The sequence below is a fragment of the Euprymna scolopes genome, chromosome 1 (genome assembly GCF_053919585.1).
Source record: "Euprymna scolopes isolate OS-2025 chromosome 1, ASM5391958v1, whole genome shotgun sequence".
In the NCBI taxonomy this organism is placed as follows: Eukaryota; Metazoa; Mollusca; class Cephalopoda; order Sepiida; family Sepiolidae; genus Euprymna; species Euprymna scolopes.
Window position 1 is genome coordinate 200,754,538 of NC_136482.1, and position 26,951 is coordinate 200,781,488.

Consider the following 26,951-nt stretch of genomic DNA (forward strand, 5'->3'; position numbering starts at 1 on the left):
AATGTTGATACACCAACAACATTCCAGTAATGTTGATACACCAACAACATTCCAGTAATGTTGATACACCAACAACATTCCAGTAATGTTGATACACCAACAACATTCCAGTAATGTTGATACACCAACAACATTCCAGTAATGTTGATACACCAACAACATTCCAGTAATGTTGATACACCAACAACATTCCAGTAATGTTGATACACCAACAACATTCCAGTAATGTTGATACACCAACAACATTCCAGTAATGTTGATACACCAACAACATTCCAGTAATGTTGATACACCAACAACATTCCAGTAATGTTGACACACCAACAACATTCCAGTAATGTTGACACACCAACAACATTCCAGTAATGTTGATACACCAACAACATTCCAGTAATGTTGATACACCAACAACATTCCAGTAATGTTGATACACCAACAACATTCCAGTAATGTTGATACACCAACAACATTCCAGTAATGTTGATACACCAACAACATTCCAGTAATGTTGATACACCAACAACATTCCAGTAATGTTGATACACCAACAACATTCCAGTAATGTTGATACACCAACAACATTCCAGTAATGTTGATACACCAACAACATTCCAGTAATGTTGATACACCAACAACATTCCAGTAATGTTGATACACCAACAACATTCCAGTAATGTTGATACACCAACAACATTCCAGTAATGTTGATACACCAACAACATTCCAGTAATGTTGATACACCAACAACATTCCAGTAATGTTGATACACCAACAACATTCCAGTAATGTTGATACACCAACAACATTCCAGTAATGTTGATACACCAACAACATTCCAGTAATGTTGATACACCAACAACATTCCAGTAATGTTGATACACCAACAACATTCCAGTAATGTTGATACACCAACAACATTCCAGTAATGTTGATACACCAACAACATTCCAGTAATGTTGATACACCAACAACATTCCAGTAATGTTGATACACCAACAACATTCCAGTAATGTTGATACACCAACAACATTCCAGTAATGTTGATACACCAACAACATTCCAGTAATGTTGATACACCAACAACATTCCAGTAATGTTGATACACCAACAACATTCCAGTAATGTTGATACACCAACAACATTCCAGTAATGTTGATACACCAACAACATTCCAGTAATGTTGATACACCAACAACATTCCAGTAATGTTGATACACCAAGAACATTCCAGTAATGTTGATACACCAACAACATTCCAGTAATGTTGATACACCAACAAAATCAAAGTCAAAATTAATTGACTCAATTTCCATGATTATCAGTTGTCATAATCGAGCATATTTTTGCAAAAAATCAAGACAACAAAATCTGAAATAAGAACATCATATTGTGTATTTCCTTATACGTTACAATTGTTTCATAACCATTTGGACAAATTTAAATATATCATTTAGAAATATTCCAAAAATAGCTACTCTTCAGACACTAAAATACATTTGTTATATATGAATACATTCTTAATCCATATTTATATTTTAAAGAATCAAGTAGCTGGACTCAACTCTTACTCATTAACTTTATTTATATTTTTAATTGATGAGTAAGAGGTGAATCCAGCTGCTTGATCCCTTAAAATATGGATTATTAATGTATTCATATATAGCAAGTGTATTTTAGTTTCTGAAGAGTAGCTGTTTTGGAATATTTTTAAATGATATGTTTAAATTTGTAGTTACGGAACAATTGTAACATAAGGAAATGATGTTCCCATATTTTGCTGTCTTGATTTTGCAAAAATATCATATATACACACACATTATATATATATATATATATATATGGGTTGTTCAGGTGTGCATAAAACAGGCCGTAGAGTTATTGGATTTTATGAAGAATTAATTTAAAAATGGTCTTTGCAATTTAGTATATTGTTTATATGCTTATTATATGAGAGAAATTGATATGCACTTTTAGGATTTAAAAAAAAAATATCTGTTAAAACTAATATTTTAGAGATTGTAATCTTGACAAAGAATTGATGAATGGAAACTTGAACTTTTGGAACTTTAAAGCATCTTTTTTCGCTTAACATGTAAGAATTTTTGGCACAAAACTGGAATTAATTTTTTAACATACAGTTCATTTTGGTGTTGATAATTTGACATGAAATTTGTAAAGATTATTTGAATAAAACATCACTTTGATATTCAAACGTGCAAAATTAAACGAATAAATCCAATAAAACCAAAGCCAGCAAATGACAAAACCATTTTTGATATAACAATAAATAACAAAAGTTTATATTCAGAATTTCAAGATGTTGACCATCTTACAATTTATTCCTTTAAGTATGTTGACATGCACAATTGTTGACAGCGTCGGTTTCGTAGCGCAAAATCATTCATTTAGTTTTTACGTTAATCAATGAATCTATATTACCTTAAACTCCTCAGAAGAAAAAGCATCGATTCATTAAATGCTATGTAACAGGTGCTGTCAAGAATTTTGCATGTCAACGTATTTAAGGAATAAATTGTAAGATGGTCAACATCTTGAAATTTGGAATATAGATGTTTATCATTTATTTATTATATGCTCTGTAAATACATTGAGCTTCATAAATTAAAGGTTTGGTATAAATAAAAGGTGAAATATAATTGAAAAAAAAAAAAAAATTTCCACAGAAATATATATTTGAACGAAATGAATTAAATCACAGATTAATTAATCCTGTGGTTCACAGTCGTACAAAATATTGTTGGGCAGATATTTTTCTATAAGATAATCCCAGCCAAATAATATATATATATATATATATATATATATGCACTTCATTACACTGATGAAGACCTAAGATACGGCCTGAAATTGTTCTTTTTCAAAAATCATTTTGTATTCCTACACATCACTAAATGCGAAATGCTTTTTGTATTAATTTTTTATACTTACATACGCACGTGAGTATATATATATATATATGTATGACATTTTTAATGCGTTTAATGTAATAATTGCAAATATGGATGTTTAACCAAACTTATTGAAAACAAATTGTCGTTTTATAGCTGTTAGATTTTTGTAAAGTTGATGAAAATCTAAGAATTTGTTTCAAATAAAATAATAAAATGAAAGAAACGTCCAGATTTCCAAAATGAATCAGAAAGGATAGGCATCGTTGGGATGAAGTGGGAACATATATGGGAACATAGATACGCAGATGAAGACGACAAAGGCACAAACACGAATACTGAAGGCTTGATGTATGATGGTTGACATTTTAGCATGATCCTAACAACTGTCACAGAATTAAGCAGAGTGCAATTATCAATGCAACACTAAGTAAAAATAGTATTTATTTATAAAAATGGTATTATAATTCCACTTCAATTTGTATCGAGCCCTTTTAAGAGAGTTATAATTAGCTGTCAACTTTAGCATAATGCAATGTTCCGACTTCTGCTGTTGAACACTGACTTTCAGCATTTGTCCACTTGCTCCGACGTTATATATAGAACTTAATTTATGCATTCATTCTTTTTGCAGACTTCATTGTTGTTTCACCACGTTTTGGCCAACTAATCCTCTGGCCTTCTTCCGGTGGTTAACTGCTATAGAATAGGAATGCTGAGTTGCGTGACTTCTCTAATTATTGCTTTTCATAGGTGTTGTCTCTCCACGTTTTAACTAAACCTCTGGCCCGCTTAGGTAGGATTTAAACCACTATCTTCATCTGGAACTGTAGAGACTCGACGCTTCTATCCACTGCGCCAGAGATAGCAGTTTCAATCCTACCCAAAGCAGGCTATAGGATTAGTTGGCCGAAACAATAACTATGAAGATGAGGATAACAGTCTGCAAAAAAAAAAAATGAACACACAAATTATGAAGCCTCATCTCAAAGAATTAAAAAAAAAAAAAATAATAGAACTTAATTCTCTTTCCTTTTTCATGCCAATTTTTGTTGAGGGGTTGCATGCCAATTTTTGTTGAGGGGTTGCATGCCAGACTACAGAGTCAAGGTGATTTTTGTTTTATGTTGACTGCACAATCGTACATTTGTGTGGTTAAGAATTTTGGATGGTTTTAATTTTTTTTTTTTTTTTTTTTTAATTAGTTTTGTTAATTTTTTATTTCAAGAAAAATCCATGGATCCTGAGAAAAGTTGAATACAACACAATTTTTATGAGGCATAAATTTCTTTGTTTTCTTCAAAAAACGTTTCGTTAATATTCACACACATGCATATGTGTGTGTATATATATATTAAAATAGTTGCATATTGGATAGAAGACATCTTTGCTAATGCAAGCTCAGAGGCTTTGAAATTACAAATTTATCTGTAAAAAAATCAGACATTAAAAGTTGTCTGTAACTAACTTAATATGTTAGACTATTAACTAGAAAGGTGAGCACTAATTTTTATTTCCAAAAATCATATATAACAATTATTAGATTAAGCACATGTCATTTCAGTTTTTCAAGTCGACGCACGGACAAAACTATGGTAAATGTAAAACTAAGAATGGAAATTTAAAATTTTCGTTTCTATCAAATTAAAACAAACTTCCATGAACTTAAAAATGAAAATCAACATCACTAATAAACACAAACTTTAATTTTGTGAAAATGAATTTCAGACTTTTCTTGAAATACTTTATTTGGAAGCAAAAAAAAAAAAAAAAAAATCGTATGCCAACATGAAAAAGTTTGAATCAGAAGAGAATGCCTAATTTTTAATATGACATATAATTATTTTCACAATCCGCCAACACCGCAGCCCACACAAACTATGAAAACCAACGTCTGGAAACCCTAGACTCAAGTTTCAAACTCATAAAATAGTTTCTATAATCTGATGCTGATTGGATAAATAAGTATAAACAAAATCAAAGCACGTGGTTTCGATAGACGATCATAGAACAGGCATTGATTTTAGATAAGTTTTTACAATAAAAATAGAAAAATAAAACCAATGAAATGGTATTTATTTAAATGGTATTTGGTATAGACCGCTAAATGTTATAAATTAAAAAATATAACATCTGATAAAATTTTTAAGTTACACCTAGATTTCATGCCTACAGAAGACATGAAATCCAACGTAATGTTGGATCTGTAGAGTGAGTTATAGATACTAGCGGGACCTATTGAAATTCTATAGTGACATCTTTCATATGTAATATATTGGTGCTGAGCATTCTGCGGACGTTCAGCATAAATGGAGACCATGCTACTGTAAAAGTATTTATCTAAGTAATGTTGTGTCAGAATATATCTAGTATTACGGTTTATCGCCAATATCCTTATAGGAGTCTGTGACATACTTTATTGTATGGACACCTGGCGCGAACAGAAACCCGCAATATCATTATACCATCTTTAGACAGAACAGATACTACTCTTGGGTCACAGCCAGAGAATTAAGAAAGTATATTTTAGTTTCACATACGACCCCAAAGCAACATTTTTTTTTTTTTTACATTTCGTCTTCGGTGATCGGGAGATCCTATTTATTAAAAAGGAGGATATAAAGTGATAACATACAACAAAAATTAAATTAGTGTTTCTATATATTAATTTAATGTTTTAGTAGGTTATCACCTTCTATCCTCCCTTTTTAATAAATAAGATCTCCCGATCGAATAATTTATAATCTGGAAACCATGACACACATAAGTTAAAAGGTATTCCCGGTATTAATATATATATATATATATATATATATATACACATTAGTTTTTGTTGTTGACTTTTTAAACGATATTAAGGTTAACGTCTCCGCCTCGGAGAAGATTTTTTAGAAAGTTGCCCATTTTTTATTTGGACATATTTTTATTTATTATTTTTTAAAAACCGTAATCTATGAACATGCATGTTTCGGAGTCCTACTTCTCTTCATATATATATGTGTGTGTATATATATATATATATATATATATATATATATATAGCTTGAATTTCTGAGTACGTGTGTGTGCATATATACATTCTTTTTAATTGAATAATAACTGTGCATATGTATATGCAGGTCTCAAGAGTATAAAATTAGATTTGTAGGCAATTTTTTTAAGTTTTCTTTATCCCGCAAAATATAAATTTTATTCATTCACCCTTTAAATTAAAATCTTTCATCTGATTTAAAAATTTTTTTATAAAACCCGGAGTGTCAAAAGGGAGGGAGTGAGGTATATTTAACTGGTGTTCATCGCCGAATTTGATTGCAGTAAAAAATTAATTGCACATAAAGCTGCTCCGAGGGCAGAGTCACATCTGTCCCCATAGACAATCGGAGTTTTGTAGAGTTTCTTTACTTCCTGCTGGACGATAGGGTTTTTGGTGACGCCGGATCCGCTGGCAATAATTCTTTGGATTCCGTGGTCTTCGAGGTAGGTGTTGGGCATCATGTCATGCAAGTTAGACACAAGGCCATGGCATAAGGCACGGAAGATTTTGCCGAGCCCCATATTGTTCATGTTTAGTCCGAGTACACTTCCCCTTTGATCAGGCTTGTGTCGTTCGCCTTGCAACGTGGGAGTGATGACCAGATCAGTGGTGGGCACTTGGTTTGCCAGGAGTATCAGTCGATCCCAGATTTGATCGTCAGGAATTTGGATACCTGTAAGTAAAGACAACAAAACAAAAAAATTAATAGTTATAATTTTCTGTTAAAAAAATTACTCGTTAACTGAATTGTAATCTGAAAGATACAGGTGCGTTGCGATCTGTTGATAATAATTGCCATCGAATCATGACAGTCTTATCTATCTATAAAAGTGAGAATGTGTGTGAGGACACGTATCAACCTATTTACTCAACAAATTTTTGATCTACAGACTTGAAACTTGATATATAGGGTATTCAGACATGTGGAAAACTTTTTAATCAGTTTTCATTAGGAAAAAAGGGCTGCTAAGGGTTCAAAATTAGCAAATTGGTACGTGGGAGGGGGGGTCATCAGATTTTTATCTGTTTGTTAACCGTTTCACATCTGCGCATGCACTGTAGAGAAACATGACAGCTTCTTTATGTTAAGATATTTTGAAAACACTTTGTAAATTTGTCAAGCTGGCCTAATGATTATCGTACTTGGCTCACTGTTTTTATGTTTTAGTTTCGATCTCAGCTAGAGTAATTTTTTAATTTTTTTTTTTTTTTTTTTTTTTTTTTAACTTACAAGAAGTGAACCGTTTAGAAAAACATAATACTTGCATGAACCGGTCTCAGTTTCTATATTAATTAAATATAATATTAATATGTATATTACAACCGGGCTGCCTGCTAGTATATATATCTAAAAAAGTGAGAATGTGTGCATGTATGAGAGACACTTCTCAACCTATATACTCAACAAATTTTTAAACTACAGACTTGAAATTTGGTATATGGGGTATTTTGATATGTGGAAAACTTAAATCTGGAAACAGCTATTAAGGGGTTAAAATTGAGAACATTGGGAGTCATCGGTTTTTACTCTGTCAACTATTTAATGAATGTGCATGTGCAGCCGTGAAACATGACAGCTTCTTTATGTTAAGAATAAGTAAGTTTGAAAACACTTTGTAAAGATCATGTCACACTGGTCTAATGCTTATGGTACTTGACTTATTATCTTCAGGTTTTGGTTTCAATCTCAACTCTAGTATGTTTTTTTGGTTGGTTGTTTTATGGCATATCAACCCTTTTCGGGTTATTTAATGCCGAATCCAAAGATTTAAGAAAACTTTTTTAATAGAATATATTTGTTTTTTTCAGGTCAGTTTCTATTTAACCCATAGTTGGGACCCTAACAGGTACTACCACTCCGGGGTCAGAGTGGACCTGGGAGCAATGGCAATTAAAGGGTGGCTCCACACTCCCCAAAACCCGCAAACTGGGGCATCGCCATCGGATATAGTTTAAGATCATATCCCGGACCTAGTATGTTTTTTTTTTTTTTTTTTACTTCATTTTTTTAAAAAGAAATTTAACATTTCGTTTAATCCCTACAGTATTTTTGTTTATAAGAATTAATGGCATTAATTAAAATATTATATTTACGTATATTTTATGACCGGGCAATGCCAGGCAACCTGTTAGTATATCTAGAAACGTGAGTGTGTGTGTGTGTGTGTGTGTGTGTGAGGACACTTCTCAACCTATATGCTCAACGAATTTTTGATCTACAGACTTGAAACTTGATATATGGGGTATTCAGACATGTAGAAAACTTCAATCGGGTTTTCATCTGGAAAAAACGGCTGTTAAGGGATCGAAATTGAAAAATTGGTATGCAAGGGTCATTGGATTTTTATCTGTCAACTGTTTCATGACTGCGCATGCATGAATCATTCACATGACAGATTTTCTTTTATTTTTACTCGCGTTCACTCCAAACAAGTCATATTGCCACTTGGACATAAAAGGGCTATTATTTGGGACCATTGTGTATCAGTACAATCAGGGAAGCAGGCAGCAGGAAAGGAATTGTAAAGTCTAGTTGTTCGAGGGAAGAAACAATTTGAATAGAAAACTTTCTGGCATTTAGGGACCTCAACAGTGAAGGGGTGTGATTTTGTTGCTGTGGGTTTGTCGGAGATATGTACATCAAGGGGGCACAAATGCAATGAGTTCATCCAAGCACATTCAAGTAAAATATCTGTAAAACAGGCACAGAGATGAAACATTGCAGTGATGGGACAGAGGTTGGAGCCTAGTTGACAAAGTGGGACCTATTAGGTATAAAACTTTTCTGGACCGTATCCAAAAGGGAGAGACGCACCAGCCCAGTTGTGGCAATAATAATACTCCGTGCATAGGCGAATGGTGACCTTGTAGAGGTACAAGATACTCTTAGGTGTGAATAGTTTTCTAGCACGATAGAGGGAACCCACCTTTCTTCGAGCAGCCTTCACAATGTCCTCAATAAATTTTTTCCAGTTCATATTACAGTGAATGTTAGGCCGAAGAGTTTGAAGGAGGAATTCTTAGGTAGGGTGTTCTTTGTTATGATATTGGTGGTTGGGAAGATGCCTTGTAATTCTTAAAGGAGAGCAGCTTAGTTTAACATTTTAAAAGCATTAAAAGTTACCATCCGTTTGCAGTCGCATTCCATTACGGTCTGGAGGTCATGATTCTGCTATTGTCTTGGAGACAGAAAGAGAAAGTTCCTCATTTATTGTTAGGCAACACCAGATGTTCCTGCTAGTAGAATAACAAATTAGTATGCTTGTCTCTCTTCCTCATTGAGAGAGAGATTCGTGAGGGGGTGGTTTGGTGAATCAGTAAGACTTTCCGAATGAAAAACAGTTTCAGATTTGAACTTAACAGGCAGAAAAGTTCTCTTTTGATCAGCAGTTAATTTTGTCTTGTTTAGTTGTTATCCGATGAATTAGTATCATTGGCATGTACGTAGCCCCACTTGCTCCCCTCCCCCCAACTCTCTCAGTGTCGTCAATTATATAAACAATACAGCATTCGTTTCTTTTTCTTTTTTGCTCAGCTGTTCACCAATATAACTAATCACTGTTGTACTGGCCAATTGCGTCCACATTATCCACACTTCTGGCGGACTCTGCTCACGTACAAACTTCCGTTCGTTGTGTTTGTGTCCCAATAAAGGCTTGGTGATTATTCCAGAGAATAGGTCACTGATTGACCAGAAAGACAAAAGGAAAATTACAACATAAGTTTACGTGTACCCCCAACTTCCCACCTCTTTGCAGAAGAGAGAAAAAAAACCTTGATCACTGAAGTTTTAAATTTTTTATCATCTCAGCTAAAGAGTTTTTACTTGATCTGTCGGTAGTGCTTACTTATTTGCCTTCCTGGGGGGGGGGGGAAATGCAAAGTATTTTTTTTTTCTTTTATTGAAAGTTTTATTGAGAGGAGTTTCATTTATTGCAGACTATTACAAATTTAAATATATAATGAATGTTACCAAAGGCAAGGTAAGTTAGTAAGTTTGCAGTGTTTTAACTCATTTTAAAGTGTGTTTTACGTGTGAAATACAAGTAGTGTTGAGCACTAGAGTTAAAATGAAAACAAAGATGGCACTACGATTTTTTCATCTTTAGAATCCCCTCAAAACTCGAAAATAAAAATAACAGCAGAAATCTACCAAACAAATATTGTGACATTTATTGCGACCGCTAAAATAAGAACCTACCATGCTCTCTCAGCAACCATTTGTCCTCTCCCTTGGGATCAATTAGAAGTTTAAAGTGAAGTTTTACCTAGAGGTGAGGAGTTCAATTGTGGTGTAGGAATTAAAAAAAAAAAAAAAAAAAAAAAAAAAAGATTCATAGAAAAAAAAAAAAAAGCATAAAACATGGATTAAGGTTTTAATTTTTTTATGTAGTTGGAGAGGATTGGTCCCAATAGATAATACTACAGACTTTGGAATCAGCTATGCAGAGTTCAAAATCCTATTGTATCTCATGTTTATTAGACACTAATACCATTGCAAAAAGTATAAACCCAGAATTAACCCCATTTCTGGGTTAAAATAACAACTTGTCTTCCATAAATATAAAAACCTCTAAGATCCCCCCCCCCAAAAAAAAACCCCAGCCATTTAAAAAGTAAATTAATGTTTCAATCAACTTGTATTAATATAAATTCTAGAAACCAACCCATGAATAAATGAGGACCCTCGAGTAATCCTGCTCCCAGCCCTAACCCTATATTACCATTTTTACAATATTCTCTCTTAAGTTTTCCATATTTTTATATCAGTTTCTTACTTTCCTACATTTATCATGCTGCTTTCCTTTCTTCTTTATTTATGTTATTTATTTATGTTTTGTATTATGCTCTTACTCTATTACTACTAATACTATTCCCTTCATTTCATCCTACTATCACTCCCTTCTCCTATTTCCTCTTCCTGTCTCATTTATCATAGTTAGAAATAATAGTATCTGTTTTTCTAAATGTTTGCTTCTGTTAACTTCTATTTAGAGTCCAACATTCAAATTGCTGTGTCAAATTGATTCTTAATTCATTTAACAAATTCATTAAAAAAAAAAAAAAAAAAAAAAAGGCTTATAAACAACAGAATATAAACACACATACACATAAACATACAGCAAATGTTTTCCTGTTTTTTTGCTCTAAGCATGCTAAACCAGATGTGCAGAGCTGGAACATATAAGTTTCGAGCCGGCCACCTAGGGTGCCAAAAGTTCCAACTGTTTCTTGATCCTTCAGAATATTAAAAAACTAAATTCTGTAATTATGTTAAACAATGGCTGATCAATTTGGCACAGCCATTGTTAAGCATTTTTAATAAGTAATCTGAATTTTTTTTTAATGGAAATAGCTTTAGACAAGGTGTGAAGCCACTTGATGTAAGGAATTAACAAGATTATCAAAAAGACAGGAGATACCTACTGACCTTAGTCTTAAAAAGATCAAGGTTATAGGTGGAAGGAAAATAGTGAGAAGGAAGAGAGTTCCAGATTTGCAGTTCTTGGTTTGGTTGTTTGGTTTTATGGCATATTAAGCCTTTTCGGGTTTAATGTCGAATTCAGTTATTTTGGAAATAGTTTTTATGCTTCAAGTTCTTTATATCTTCAAATATTTGTAGAGTTTGGTTTGTTTTTTAGCAGATTTAATGCTGTATCCAGTTATTTTGGAAATAGTATTCATGTTGCATCCAGTTATTTTGTAGAAGGTTTTTATTCTTCAAAGTTTTTGTATTTTCAATCGATAGTTTGTAGTGTTTGGTTTGGTTGTTTTGTAGTGGATTTTATCGTTTTTGTTTTCTGCCCTGCAGAACATGAATTTTGCCCTGCAGAACATGAATTTTGCAATGGGAGAGGGAAAAAGGTTACAGTATTAATGTTTTCTCCATTTAAAGTTAGGAAACCAGTTAGGAAGTGGGAGAAATAGAAAGAGAAAAAGGGAATGGGAAGAAGGAAAAGGGGGGAAAAAGTGGGTTGTTTTTGTTTTTGCAGAACATAATTAAGTTTTGCAAAAGAAAGAAAAAAAAAGCATCAATGTTAGGTGCAGTTCGACTCAGGAAGATAATATCTTCAGACAGCCTGATCTGGTAGCAGTTCTTGGAAAAAAGCTACTGGAATATGATGTTGTATTATTACAATGAGGTATTAAAACAATGAATTGATGAAGACCACTAGACCAAAGAGTCAAACGAGCTGGAACAAAGGAAGCAGGGGATGTATCAGACAATTCTGAGGAACACACACCATAATAATATTTGGAGAAAAGATTGAGACTAGCAACATCACGTCTGTGAAGGAAAGATTGCAGTGAAGAAGAAAGTGTAGGGCCAATCAAATTACAAATATGTTTCTGCAACTTATGAAGAACCTTCAAATGGGACACAGATTCGCAAGCCCAAATATGACAACAGTATTCCATACATGGTTTGATAGTAGATTTGTAGAAGAAGAGAATAATAACCTCAAGTGTTTCGAATGATAGCGAGAACCAACTTTATGAGAAGCAGAAAGAGCAATGGATCTAATATATGGACTCCAAGAAAGATTTGATGAGAAAGAAATTCTAGTATTGTATAAAATGTTGTCATTACCGTTGACGTGTGTGCGTGTACTTCTATCCGTTCCCAAATGTGATAATGAATTGTTGCATTGTTAAGAGAAGACAGTGCTTTTTTTTTTTTTTTTTTTTTTTTTTTTTTTTAATGGCTGCTTATTTGAAAGGAAATGTTTTAAACAAAGCATTCGTTGAGACAGACAGAATAAATGTCTATTTTTCAAAGAATGGAGAGATTTTAATAAAGTCCACTCGACAAGGTTGCTATGCGAAAATCATTATCAACGTCTCTATGTGCTTGCATGTTTTTTTTTGTTTATCGTTTTATTGTTATTTCACCCCAAACGAGGCACAGGACCACTTAGTCATGGGGAGGGTGGGGAGGGGGCTACTATTTGGGACCAGATTTACAGGGATACTTTTTAGGGAGTTGGGCAGCAAGATGTCTGTTCACATTACCTTGAATTTCTGCATGTCAGTACAGTCAGGGAAGCAGAGGCCGGGAAGAGAATTCCAAAGTGCAGTAGTTCAGAGGAAAAAGCTATTCGAGTAGAAGGCTTTACAACACCTAGGGATCTCTACAGTGTAAGGGTGGGATTTTGCTGCTTGTTGGGTTTATCATCAAGGGAGTGTGAGTGCTTAGAGTTCGTCAGAGAACTTGCCATTGAAATGCTTGTAAAACAGGTACAAGGATGCCATGTTTCAGCGATGGAACAAAGGTTGGAGTTTAGTTGATAGTTTAGAACCTATTAGGTTGGTGACCCTTTTTTTGAACCCTGTCTAGGAGTGAGATACTAGTGACAGATTCCCCCCCCCCAACACTTTAAAATGGTAACAGGAAGCAAAACTCCAACTTTCTGAAATGCTAATAATCTTTTCATTAGATTCATCATAATCTTCTCATCTTGAGTAATTCACACAACATTTCAGTCGATGTAACCTCAGACGTTGTGCAAGGACCCATGGTATAGTGAATAAAGCATTTGGCAAAACTTAATTGTAATTTACATTCTTCTAATGGTTATTAGTTTAATCCTCAACACAAGTAACACTATTGTAAATTACTTAGGATTTATATACGGTGAGGGGGGCACAAGTGCTATGAGTTCACCAGAGACATTCCATTAAAATACTTGCAAAACACGCACAAAGATGAAACGTTGTGATGGGAGTGGGGCTGGAGCTTAGTTAATAGTGCGGAATCATTCGTCTAAAATGTTCTACAATTCATACTTACCAAATTCTGTCAACCATTCTCCAAGTGTTTGCACAAAATTGGCCATTACGCTGCCACCAGTAAGGCTGGCGACGGTAGCAATATAAGTGTTACCGAAGTAGGGGAAATATTCAATTGCATGGTTCGGACTTGTGGCTGGTGGGATGAAACCTTGTTGAGAAATGGGGAATGCCAACTGGGTTGATGTACTGATGTTAAGAACTGTAATAAACAGAAAAAGAAAAAAAAATAAATTAAATGTATTTTTCATTTGGTAAAAAGATTTTATTGTTCAAAGAAATGTTTTTTATTTGTAATTTTAAGGATTAAAGTTTTCACAAAAGTTATAAAGATAAAGGAACATTTGAAGAACTTGTCTTGAAATTTTATGTAATTTCAGAAATTGTGAAAGTTGTTGGTATCAGAGAAGACAGAAATGGAAATATAACAAAAATGGCTGCCCAATATGTTGACAAAGGACAAAACAAGAAACTTTTCATGTGTGCTTAGACAAAAGGAGACAATTTTTTTAAAGCAAATAATGAGTTAATGTTAAAGGATTTATATACTCAAATTTCAAGAGGAAATTTTGTTTTCTTTTTCATTACTAGCTGTTCAGCCCAGCTTTGCTTGGGCGCTATATACTGTTCATAACTTGCCCTATGTGTGAATACACTTTATGCAAAATTTCAAATGTTTACACCAAAATTTGTCTGCATAATTTCATAGAAACCGTAGAAGTCAATTTTTTAAAAAAACTTTGATCCCAATTTTGACCCTTAACATTTATTATTTTGGGCTCAAATCAAATTAAAAAGTTTGATCCATGTCCAAGTAACCTACATTTAAAATTTCAAGTGTTTAGACCCAAAATTGGTGGAGAAGTTTGGTAGAGTTTTCAAAGGTCAAATCGTTGAACTTTGATCCCTTGACAGCTAAACCGATTAAAAAGATTTTTCCAAATCTCAATACTCCTTATGTCAAATCTCGAGTCTCTAGACTGAAAATTGACAGAGTTATTTGGTAGGAAAGTACACAAACACACAGACATTTTCACTTTTATAGATACTGATGCTTCTAGTGTCTTTATCACAAACTTGAACAAAATTTTTCCCAAAGAAATTTTTTCTTTGAGAAATTTGAAAATATATTAAGAAACCGGATAACACGAAGCAGGATTTTTTTTTTTTTTTTTCAAATAAATGAATTATTGCGTTTATCAAAATTTTCGGCTGCATGAGTGACAAAGACAATTTTTTGTCATTTTACCAATGCTTCTGCTGTAGTAAAATTGGTCTCAATATTTGTACATGCGTGCTGGTGCATTTCACTATGGCTTAAAAATCAGTTTCTTCAACAAGATTGGAAGAACTCTGTAAAGATCTTGACAATGAAAAAAAGTTTGTATCACCCTGAGAAAGTCTTTTGGAGTTGAAAATTTGGATTAAAAAAATTCATTTATTGGAAAAGAAAAATATCATGCATGGCGTTAAGCTGATTTCTAAACAGATGTTCAACTGCAGCAAAAGTTGATAATAAATTTTTACTGTTTTTTGGTCACAAAATACTTCAGTTCATCTAAATATCTATAAAAGTGAGAATGTGTGTGCGTGAGGACACTTCTCAACCTATATACTCCACGAATTTTTGATCTTCAGACTTGAAATTTGGTACATAGGATATTCAGAGACATGGAAAATTTTTTAATCAATTTTCATTTGGATAGAGGGTTGCTAAGGGATCAAAATTGAAAAAACTTAGTACTTGGGGGTCATCGGATTTTTATCTGTTTATCAACTGTTTCACAACTGTGCATGCGCGAATCGTTCACATTATGTTAAGTATAAGTATATTTGAAAACATTTTTTAAAGATCGTGTCAAGCTGGTCTAATGATTATCATACTGATAGTAGCCCCCTACAACAAAGTGGCAATATGCCTTGTTTGGGGTGAAAATGTAATAAAAAAACTAAAAAAAAACTAAAAAAAAAAAAAAAAAAAAAACTTGACTCACTATCTTTAGGTTTTGGTTTCAATCTCAGCAGAGTTTTTTTTTTTTTTTTTTTACCTACAAGAAATGAACTGTTTAGAAAAACCATAAAACTCACATGCACATGTCTCAGTTTCTTTAAATTTTTTTTTTAAGGAATTCAACATTACATTTAATACCAGGCAACGTTGAGTACATCCAGTTTATTACATATTTGGAGAATATAGGAAGATATATGCAGAACATGAGACTTTGTTGGTTTGGTCATATAGAAAGAATGGATAAGAATTTGGGGAGGTTTAGTAGTTGTAGAACAGTTGGGGTAGCAGGGTTAGTTAGCAGGGAAATGCTAAGGAAAACAAAGTGATAGATATAGATTTAATAAAAAAAAAAAAAAAGGAATAAAGACCTGGCCAGAGATAGATTAATTTGAAAGTTAATTTCTAAAATCCATTCAACACATACCAGCATGTAAAACAGTTGAGAATGATGATGATCAACTAGACAAGGAATTAAATTCCGCAATTTTGAAATCCATAAAAGATATGAAATTATTGCTACGTATAAATATATATATATATTTATATAAATAGGTTACAGAAGGTAAAAAAAAAAACCCACTGATACCGTCAGATTCAAATCTGATACAAAAAGGAACCAGTTTATGGTCAATTGTATTGAACTCTCTTCAGTCTCTTTTTATATTATAAGGTTGACAAGAAAATTCTTGTGGTTTTTAACTTACATTCAGATGAATATATCTTGGCTCAAACAAAAATGTTTTGATTGAAATAAGCACCATCAGAATCAACACACTTTTACCAATGCAAAACAAGTGTATTTATGCTAGCAATGTATAAATCTTGCGTTCTGGTGGCGATGAATTTGCTGAAGACGTTTTTGATATTGCTTAGGTTTTTGAAGCATTTCTCATGCAAAAAATTGTAGAGATGCTTGAAAAAGTGGTAGTCTAGGTGAGACGTTTGGAGACTATGGTGAATGAGGCAGAGTTTCGTAGACGAATTCATTCAACTTCTGCAGCATCAGTTTAGCAACGTGCGGTCGAGCATTGTCATGGAGGAGAATTGGGTCTTTTCTGCTGACTAATGCTGGATGTTGTTGTCGAAGTTTCTGATGCATTTCATCCATTTGTTGACAGTACTTCACCGCCGTAATAGCTTCGTCTGCATTCAAAATACATGAGACCGGATGAAACCGGTCGCAGACCACTAAACAGTCAGAATAATCTTCTTTTGGTGCAACTCTGGCTTTAGAAAGTGTCATGGAACTTTGTCGGTGACTAACCACCGAGTTGAGTGTCGCTGGTTGTTGTAAAGAACCCACTTTACATCGCAAATCACAACCTGGTTGAGAAACAGGTCGTTCTTGTTGTGTAAAAGAAGGGAAGATGACACTTCATAATCGCGTTTCTTTTGATTGCCGTTCAATTTATAAGACACCCATTTATCAAGTTTTTTGTTTTGTTTTTCAATCTCTCTCAAGTTGTTCGAAATCATCATATACGTTACGTTTAATTCAGAAGCAAGTTCTCAAGCAGTTATGCATGGATTGGCTTCGACTAAGGCTCTTAATTGACCCTTATCAACATCCGATGGCTGATCTTCAAGACTCTTGTTGGTGCCATGAAATTTCTTAAACCACCATTGTGCTGTGTGTTTTGTGGTGGTTCCTGGGCCAAACGTTTCATTGATATTACGAGCTGTTTCAGCATCTTTTCAGCCTAGCTTGAATTGAAATAAGAAAATTGTGCAAATTTGCTTTTTTCCATCTTGTATTCAACATTCTGAAAATCTGAAAAGAAAACAATTGTTTCAAAACGATGAGATAGAGCTAAAAACGCTCTTCAAAAATGAAATGAAGTAAATGTATTATAATGAAGTAAATGTATTATAACGAAGTAAATGTATTATAACGAAGTAAATGTATTATAACGAAGTAAATGTATTATAACGAAGTAAATGTATTTTAATGAAGTAAATGTATTTTAATGAAGTAAATGTTTTATAACGAAGTAAATGTATTATAACGAAGTAAATGTATTATAACGAAGTAAATGTATTATAACGAAGTAAATGTATTATAACGAAGTAAATGTATTATAACGAAGTAAATGTATTATAATGAAGTAAATGTATTATAATGAAGTAAATGTATTATAATGAAGTAAATGTATTTTAATGAAGTAAATGTATTTTAATGAAGTAAATGTTTTATAATGAAGTAAATGTATTATAATGAAGTAAATGTATTTTAATGAAGTAAATGTTTTATAATGAAGTAAATGTATTTTAATGAAGTAAATGTTTTATAATGAAGTAAATGTTTTATAATGAAGTAAATGTTTTATAATGAAGTAAATGTTTTATAATGAAGTAAATGTTTTATAATGAAGTAAATGTATTTTAATGAAGTAAATGTTTTATAATGAAGTAAATGTATTTTAATGAAGTAAATGTATTTTAATGAAGTAAATGTTTTATAATGAAGTAAATGTATTATAATGAAGTAAATGTATTTTAATGAAGTAAATGTATTTTAATGAAGTAAATGTTTTATAATGAAGTAAATGTATTTTAATGAAGTAAATGTTTTATAATGAAGTAAATGTATTATAATGAAGTAAATGTATTTTAATGAAGTAAATGTTTTATAATGAAGTAAATGTTTTATAATGAAGTAAATGTATTTTAATGAAGTAAATGTTTTATAATGAAGTAAATGTATTTTAATGAAGTAAATGTATTTTAATGAAGTAAATGTTTTATAATGAAGTAAATGTATTATAATGAAGTAAATGTATTTTAATGAAGTAAATGTTTTATAATGAAGTAAATGTATTTTAATGAAGTAAATGTTTTATAATGAAGTAAATGTATTATAATGAAGTAAATGTTTTATAATGAAGTAAATGTTTTATAATGAAGTAAATGTTTTATAATGAAGTAAATGTATTATAATGAAGTAAATGTTTTATTATGAAGTAAATGTATTTTAATGAAGTAAATATATTATAATAAAGTAAATGTATTATAATGAAAACTTATTTGAAAATACATCATTTGAAATCAAAATTTAAAATTTTGCAAGAACTTTCTTGTCAACCTAATATTTTATCTGGTGAGAGCAGATATGAACAGAGACTGAAGAAAGTTTGATACAAACGACCATAGACTGATTCCCTTTTGTATCGGATTTGAAACTGACGACATCAATGTTTTCTGACCTTCTATAACACATTTAAATAAATATTATTTGCTTATTTTCTTTATAATTCAGCATTTTGCCAGTGTCCTTTCACCACAAACCTTAAACAGATATATATATATATATATATAATTTATTTATTTTATTTGAGTTTTCGAGGGAAATTCTTGGCCTGAAGACGTAATTTCCCCAATAATGGGTGATTACAGAAACATGTATGCACATATGTAACCATCAATGTTTGTATAAATAAATTAAATATACATGCTCTGTTAACTCATTGAGCACTTTTTGGTAGGCACATGTTGTTTCAATGGATGTACTTCTAGGAAACTAAACTCTACTGCCATAATATATATATATATATATATATATATATATATATATATATATATATAAATTCCAGGTTAATATTTTCCAGAAGCAAAACAACCAATGATGTTTTAACAAGATTAATATAAGAGTGCTCAATACTGAAGTAAGGCAAGGTATATTTTTTATTTGTTTTATATAAGTTTTAATATGTCTCTACACATTCATGAGCATGTTTCAGTCAGCCAGTTACAAGTAACTAGAGACCTCTTCAGGTGATATTGCTTAGACAAAAGTTTAGTCTGTAATGAAAATTATTCAGCATAAATAATTTTTATTACAGCTAAAGTTCTGTATAAACAATATCGCTGAAGTAACTGGCTGACCGAAACATGCTCATGAATGTGTAGAGACATATTAAAGCTTATGTAAAACAAATAAAGTATATATATTTTGAAAATTGTCAAAAAAAAAAAGTTTATCAATTTTATATTTATATTATATGAAATACCTGTCTGAAAATGGGTTTATAATATTGGACTAACAAATGCAAAAGTTTTGATCCAAAAATACTTCAATGTATTTTTTTTTTTTAAATATTACTATGAGTCAATTCTCAGGTACTCAATGAGAAATCTTTAAATTTTCCAAATCCAACTAATTTTGCAATAATTTAACTACAATTTTTATTATATTAACATCAGAGGTAAAAAAATTGGTTTATATAAAAAAAATTGTTTTATAAAAAAATGTATATAAAAAGAAAAAACAAAAAAACAACTGAACAAACCTGCATCTTTTTCGTCTCGGATTGTTGACATGATGGCACACTGAAGATCTCCAAGACCTACAAGGACAGGAATTCCTTGAGGAATGCATAACCAATCTGTCTTCAGATTTCCAGCTTCAGAACCAACATCTTTGACATGAGGCAAAAGGTTGACTGGAAATTCAGATTTTTTTAAACTGTAAAAAATAAAAAAATAAATATATAAAAAGAAAAAACAAAACAAAAAAAAAAACTCGATTTCCAAGAAATTATTTTTGTTTCTAATTAAAAAATAGTAAAAAATACCATTAAAATTCAATGAAACCGTATTATTAGATCCCACTCAATTTGGCTGACATATTAATCTGTTTTATGCCAAAACACAAAAAAAATTATTGTAGACTACTTGAGAGCCCATCCTTTATACTCCTTGACTTAACATTCACAGGAAACATGAATTGGAACAAATACACTGAAGACATTGCCAAGGCTGATGCAAAGCAGGTGGACTTTCTACTGTGCTATAAAATTACTTCCAAGAGTATCCTGTATCTACAAAGCCACAATTCACCCATGCTGGTGCACCTGCCACGAGTCTCATTCTTAGACAAAGTCCAAAAAAAGAGTCTCAAATCTAATAAGCCCCACACTATCGACCAAACTCCAACCTCTGTCCCATCACCACAATGTTGCACCTCTGTATCTGTTTTACAATGGAATGCACTCTGTGCCTCCTCAATGTACATCCTCTTGACTAACTTAACAGCAAAATCCCACCACTTTACTGTTAAGTTTCCTAGATGCCAAAAAACCTACTTTTCCCTCTGAGTGCAAAACTTTGGAATTCCCTCCCTGTTTCCTGCTTCTCTGACTGTACTAACTTGCAGAAATCCAAATGTAATGTGAATAGATATCTCGCAACTCAGCTCCCCAGACCTCTGTTAGACATGCTTCTAAATAGTGACCCCTTACGTTTCAGATAGAAATATGCCTTGTTTGAGGCAACAATGAGTATAAAAACAAAACAATTGAACACAAGTTGCTATATTGCATATAGTTGTATGTAATTGATAGAAATTGTAGATTCAATACTTTCACAACTTTTCCACAATTGATTTGCAAGGAGTTGAACTTTGTGACGCCTATCCCATAGTATACAAGGGTATCCATTATGCTTACTACTTTTCAATTTGAAATAAATGTGTCTAATTTTGCTACATTTATTGAGACAAGTGTAGTGGCAGTAAGACTTATTGGCTAGTTTTTGACTTTGAAAGTAGTATCTTTGTTAAGCTCCTTATATCAAGTGACTTCATGCTTTGTCTGGGGAGATTTCCATAAAAAAAAAATGTTCATTCTTTTTGGATTAAATAAAAAAGGATTCAATGAAAAACAAAACTTGAAAAAAATCAAGTTTTTTAAAATTTTTATTTTACTTCAGTCCAAGTTCTCAGAAATCAAGACTAACACTTGATCTTTATATGAAACTAGCCTGGGTGCCTGGCGTTGCCCGGGTTTTTGGAGGTGTGTGTTGAATAAAAAAAAAAAAAAAAAAAGTGGTAGTAGACAGGTAGGCTTGAACCCGTACCGCAAAGGAGGAAACGAATGAGACATCTTTGTCGTTGCATCCATTGCCAAACCGGAAGTGGCGTAGGTTTAAATTAAGGCTAATCAATCGAAAAGAGGGGATGATTTTCGAAAATATCAGTGAAAAAAGTGACCCTTCCTTGTAGAAAAGTGCCCAGTTGAGGGTGAAGGAATTGGTGTCTAAAGCCAATTTTTTGATATTTGTCATTTGAAGGGTTGAGCTTCAAAATGATACCAATCCCGTGAGGATCCGTCGCCTCTGTCAAAAGTTTTAGACATACATACATTTAAACAGACAGGTGAGATTTATATTACAGATTCATAGATATTCTAATATTCTGTTGCAATTCTCTTTTATCTTTTAAACATCGAGTTAGTAAAGAAATTAGTATTAACTTTCCTATCACTTATTCACCAGTTAACTGTATTATAGTACAAGGGTCATTCCAAAAGTAAAGTCTGTTTTTTTACAATAAAAAGTTGAAGAGCTACAAAAACTAGAGTGGTACCATTAAAACAAGCGACCTTTTCCGCTCCAGAATTTATTTTTTCTAGTCACCACCATTCTTGATGCACATTTTTGCCAGGAATTCAAGGATGCATCTCTGCTTCTGACACACGTCCATAACAAGGGTTGCTTTGTTAGATTCTCACACCGTCAATATCTGCAGCAAAGTGATGAAACTTTAAAGTCATAAATGCATAAGTTCAATCATAACAATGCAATTTGCAATCCCGTCTGATCCATTCAGGTGGAACAAAAATAAATAGAAAACATTACTTTTGGAACTCTCTTCATATATCTTACTGTTGGTCTTACTAGAATTCCAGGACAAGTGTCAGGGGATGTATCCTCTTGTGATCGTGTCCTGACAAACTACTTTAACAGTAGGAGGACATATGTTACCGTGACATAGGCGGACATATATTCGGTGAGTTTCTAACAGTATTTTGTGTAATTATTTAGTTTGAACTCATTTTCCCAAACTTACTGTATTCAACCGCCATTTTGCTTTTTCAAATATACCGATAAATATTGTATGATTTTCAAAACAATTACACGTTTTAAAGTGAGTAAAACCACTAAAAACTTTTCCAAATAGGTAGAAGAGTAACTTATCTTGCCTTTGACAACATTTATTTGTTATATTTTTGATAACTTTTTCGAATTTATGTGTACAGTAATACAAACCCGAATTTTTTATATACAATTTTACCCCACTTTCCATCTGTGCCTAAATGTAAACGCAGATTCCATGAACAAAGTTTCTTTCTCAGAACTACTCGCCTGTGGAACAATGTTCCACTAGCCTGTTTCCTCTGCTCTATCGTTATTTTCATGGTAAGTGCTCGACTGAGCTCCAATCTACGCCTACCACCCCTTTTTATATTACTTACTCACCTTCACCCTAAATAAGGCATATTACCATTTGGAGATAAGGGGCTACTATTTGGGACGATGCCTAAGAAATAGTAAGCTGTTAGTTTACATTGCATTTGAACTTCTGCATATCAGTACAGTTTGGGAAGTAGGCAGCAGGAAGGGAATTCCAAAGTCTAACTGTTCTAGGGAAGAAGCTATTTGAGTAGGAAACTTTCTGACATTTACTGACCTCAACAGTGAAGGGGTGTGATCTTGTTGCTAAGCGGGTTCGGAGGTATGTACGTGGAGGGGGCACAAGTGCAACGAGTTCATCAGAGCACATTCCATTAAAATACTTGTAAAACAAGTACAGAGATACAACATTGCGGCGATGGGACAGGGGTTGAAGCTTAGTTGACAAAGAGGGATTATTAGATTGAAGACCCCTTTTTTGGACCTTATCCAAGAGGGAGAGACTAATGGTAGACGCACCAGCCCAGATGCAGCAAGAATATTCCATACATGGGCGAATGGTGGCCTTATAGAGGTACAGGATAAACACATAATATGATTATAGAACATGGCATCATTTGTAATGCCATAAAGTGTTGATATGTAGCGCATGTAATGTGTTTGTATTTTTGTAAAAGACCGCGATGCATATGTAACGTGTCATTTTGGTTGCGAAACGGTCATTGTGTTATGTTTTATGGAACTGTCACATTTATTGGACCAGTTTGGAGGTAACGGTGCTCAAGTGATTAACGATACGGATTGATGACTTGGGTGTTCCAAGTTCGAATCCACAACTTAAGATGTTGGCAACTTTCTTGTGATCCCTTTAGTATGTGCCCAATGTCTTTCTAAAAAGAATTCTAACTACAAAAATATCGGGGAAACCAATGCAAACAATCGAATCTTTGGATTCATACAAAATGATGACTGCACATGTTTAGTGTACAAGTACACATCACCCTCCTTCCCCCCCCCCCACACACACCGTCCTGGTATTATTGACTGCTTTTAGTGTCAATTATACGCACGTTTTGTGAAATGTATGTTACAGATGTGTCAAATCCTTACGCATGCACACACACATGTAACTGACTAATGACAACACTACACAATTTTACGTACATGTTTGTACTTATTAAGTTGGTGCAAAAATAATGTCGTTTTTGGCGTTCAACTTTTAAAAAAAACGACATTATTTTTGCACTCACCTAATATATATGAAGTTCCTTCAATAAGTTTCCAGACTTCTTTTGTACATACATTTAAAATTGTCGCAAACTCTTAAAATTTCAGTATGTTATTGCTATACAGCTTATGAAATGACTGACCAATTTTTATGATTACAGATTCCAAGGAACAGATACAGCAGGAATTGGAATACACCCTACTAAAGCCTGATTGTCACAGCTGGTGAATTTCAAAAATACAATTTGGACATGAGGACACTTTAGAAGAACGCTTTGCAATAAAATTATGTTTTAAACTTTGAAAAAAAATGACAGAAACGTATGGAATGCTTCAGACTGCTTTTAAACCATCTTGTATGAATAGAGCGTCAGTTTTTAGTGGCATAAGAGATTCAAAAGGCAGGACGTCTGTAAGAGATAATGAAAGTGTGGGAGGAGTTAGGAAGTAAGAACACCAGAGTTCATTGGCTAAATAATGAATTTCATGGATAACGACCATCATGTGTCTATAGAGACAATAAGTGCACAGTTTGATGTCAGTGTGGAAACTGCACACACCATTATTCACAAGGAACTGAGAATGTGGAAGATTTGCGTAAAGTTTGTCCCAAGGGTAGTCAGAGAAGATCAGTTCACAACTCCATCCTTGTCACAGATTATTTGACCAAAATGAACATCAAAACAGTTCCTCACCCTCCCTATAGTCCAGACCTTGTTCCCTGTGACTTTTGGTTATTCTCTAAGCTCAAGGAAAACCTTAGAAGCTGTCATTATGAGAAAATTGAGGAGATGAAAGAAACTGTTATGAGGGTCATTGACATGCTCACACAAGAGGACTTCCATGGGGCCTTCCAAAAGTTGTTGGAATAGTACAAGTGCATTGCAGCCGGAGGAGATTACTTCGAAGGGGACTAGAGTTTCATATGTGTACTATCAAAAAAGTGCCCATACAGAAAAAAGTCTGGAAACTTATTGAAGGATCTTGTACATTTAAAGAGATGCCATGGGGTCCGGACTATGCACCTACTATGCAACATTCTATTTTGTTATCAATGACACCAGGTACCATCAGGTAGCCCTACTAGTTTTGAATATTTTTTGTTTTTCAAAACTCTTTAAAAAAAAATTGCTGCACTTCCTGCACAGAACGAATGATTTTATTTCTCAGAGTACACAATCGGACATTTATATGTAAAGATTTCTTTTTTTTTGAAACCATTAATTTTATTATTGTTGCGTGCACTTGAAAATGTGTTTTGGCTTTTTTGTTGGCGATTTTTCTTTTTCTAACTTCCCCACCAAACCCCGACACTTTCATCTCACCCTCTCTCTTCGCCCATCTCGGCCCTTCCTTCCCTTGAATTTCCTTGGGTTGATCTTATTCCAGATTTTATGGCTTTCAGAATTAGTAGACTGGAACGAAAAAATTAAAGGTTACGAGAGAAAAATATACGCAAAAAAATTGCTGCACTCAAAAAGCAAACAAAATTGCGTGGAGAGAATAGCTCAGTGGCTAATGCACTCAAACGGAGTTCAATACCCAAGATTTAGAAATGTTTGTTAAACAATGTTCGATTGCGAACAATAATCGTAAGCCAGAATTTATTTAAACGTTTTGATAGATTTTTTGTCTTGTATAGATTGTGATATCTTTTGCTGATAGCATTTATCGCTAACAAGGGATATATACAAGTGATATAGCAGCATAATCATGTTGGCACATGGATTCTTGCCAGATCACTGAAGTTAAGCAACAATGAGCCTGGCCAGTACCAGATGGGTGACCATTTGAGAATTCTAGGTGCTGTATAAAGTGATGGGTGTTGATATAGAGACGTGGCGATGTACATTTGAAAGCAGAGGTGTGAACACATGCACATTCCAGATCGAGTTGACCAACAGTTTTGGTGTTCAATAAAAATGATCAAAATTGTAATTAATATGAAAACAAAAAACTGTTTACATTCCAAAGTCAGAAATTATGAATTGCACAATGCAAAATAAAAAAAAAATTAAAAAAAAAGAATGTAAAACCTTGATGTTTGCAATTCCAGGAATGTCGATTTGTAACCACATAAAAGAAAAATAAATGACAGAAAACAGGAGCAAACAGACTGAAAGTAGCAAGTATGATTTGATATCTTGACATTTTTTCGTCGAGGAGCCACGCACCAACCAACCAACCAATTAACCCCTTACAACTAACGTCTCTCTCTCTCTCTCTCTCTCTCTCTATCTTTATCAATGAACAAAAAGCTTAATTGTAAATAAAACTTATACTTTGAAATTCGTCTGTGTTAATTTTGAGAATAATGACAAAAGAATTATCAGATGTATATATTATATAAAGTATATTATATTCTACTATGGATAATCTACTGCAAAGAACATCATGGTGAAACAGTCCGAATGCAGAGGAAACTTATGCGTCATGATCATCAATGTCTGCGAAAACAGGTGCGATACATAAAGTAATTATCACAGTTGCAGAGTCTGAAGAAGTCAGAGGTTTTAGTCAGAGTTGGATTTGTAAGAATGATAGAAATCAGATTCAGATATTTTAATCTTTGAGGAATCAATGTTCTATCTAAAAATGGTAAAACAAGGAATAAGAGTCGGATACTTTGGAATCCCAAAAGTTAGAATCGAACCGCATGTGTTCTGACTCTATAATCTTGATAATTATGACAACTTGAATACCTAGAAGACAAAAGTCCGAAATAATTTGCGATTCAGTATCGATCGCACTGAGAATTGAACTTTTAACCTCCAGAAACGTGTAACTTACA

The 26,951-nt window shown here is 32.9% G+C and overlaps 1 protein-coding gene across 1 annotated transcript in view; it reads right to left on the minus strand.

Annotated features, from left to right (window-relative positions):
* Positions 1-6,057: 6,057 nt before the first annotated feature.
* LOC145279715 (sedoheptulokinase-like) overlaps positions 6,058-26,951 on the minus strand; it is a 100,814-nt gene continuing 79,920 nt past the window's right edge. The window contains exons 2-4 of the mRNA XM_080131007.1: positions 20,032-20,207; positions 13,736-13,936; positions 6,058-6,616 (exon numbers count right to left, since the gene is read on the minus strand). Coding sequence (XP_079987133.1) covers positions 6,192-6,616; positions 13,736-13,936; positions 20,032-20,207 — 802 coding nt within the window. The 3' untranslated portion in view covers positions 6,058-6,191. The remainder of the gene's footprint in view (positions 6,617-13,735; positions 13,937-20,031; positions 20,208-26,951) is intronic.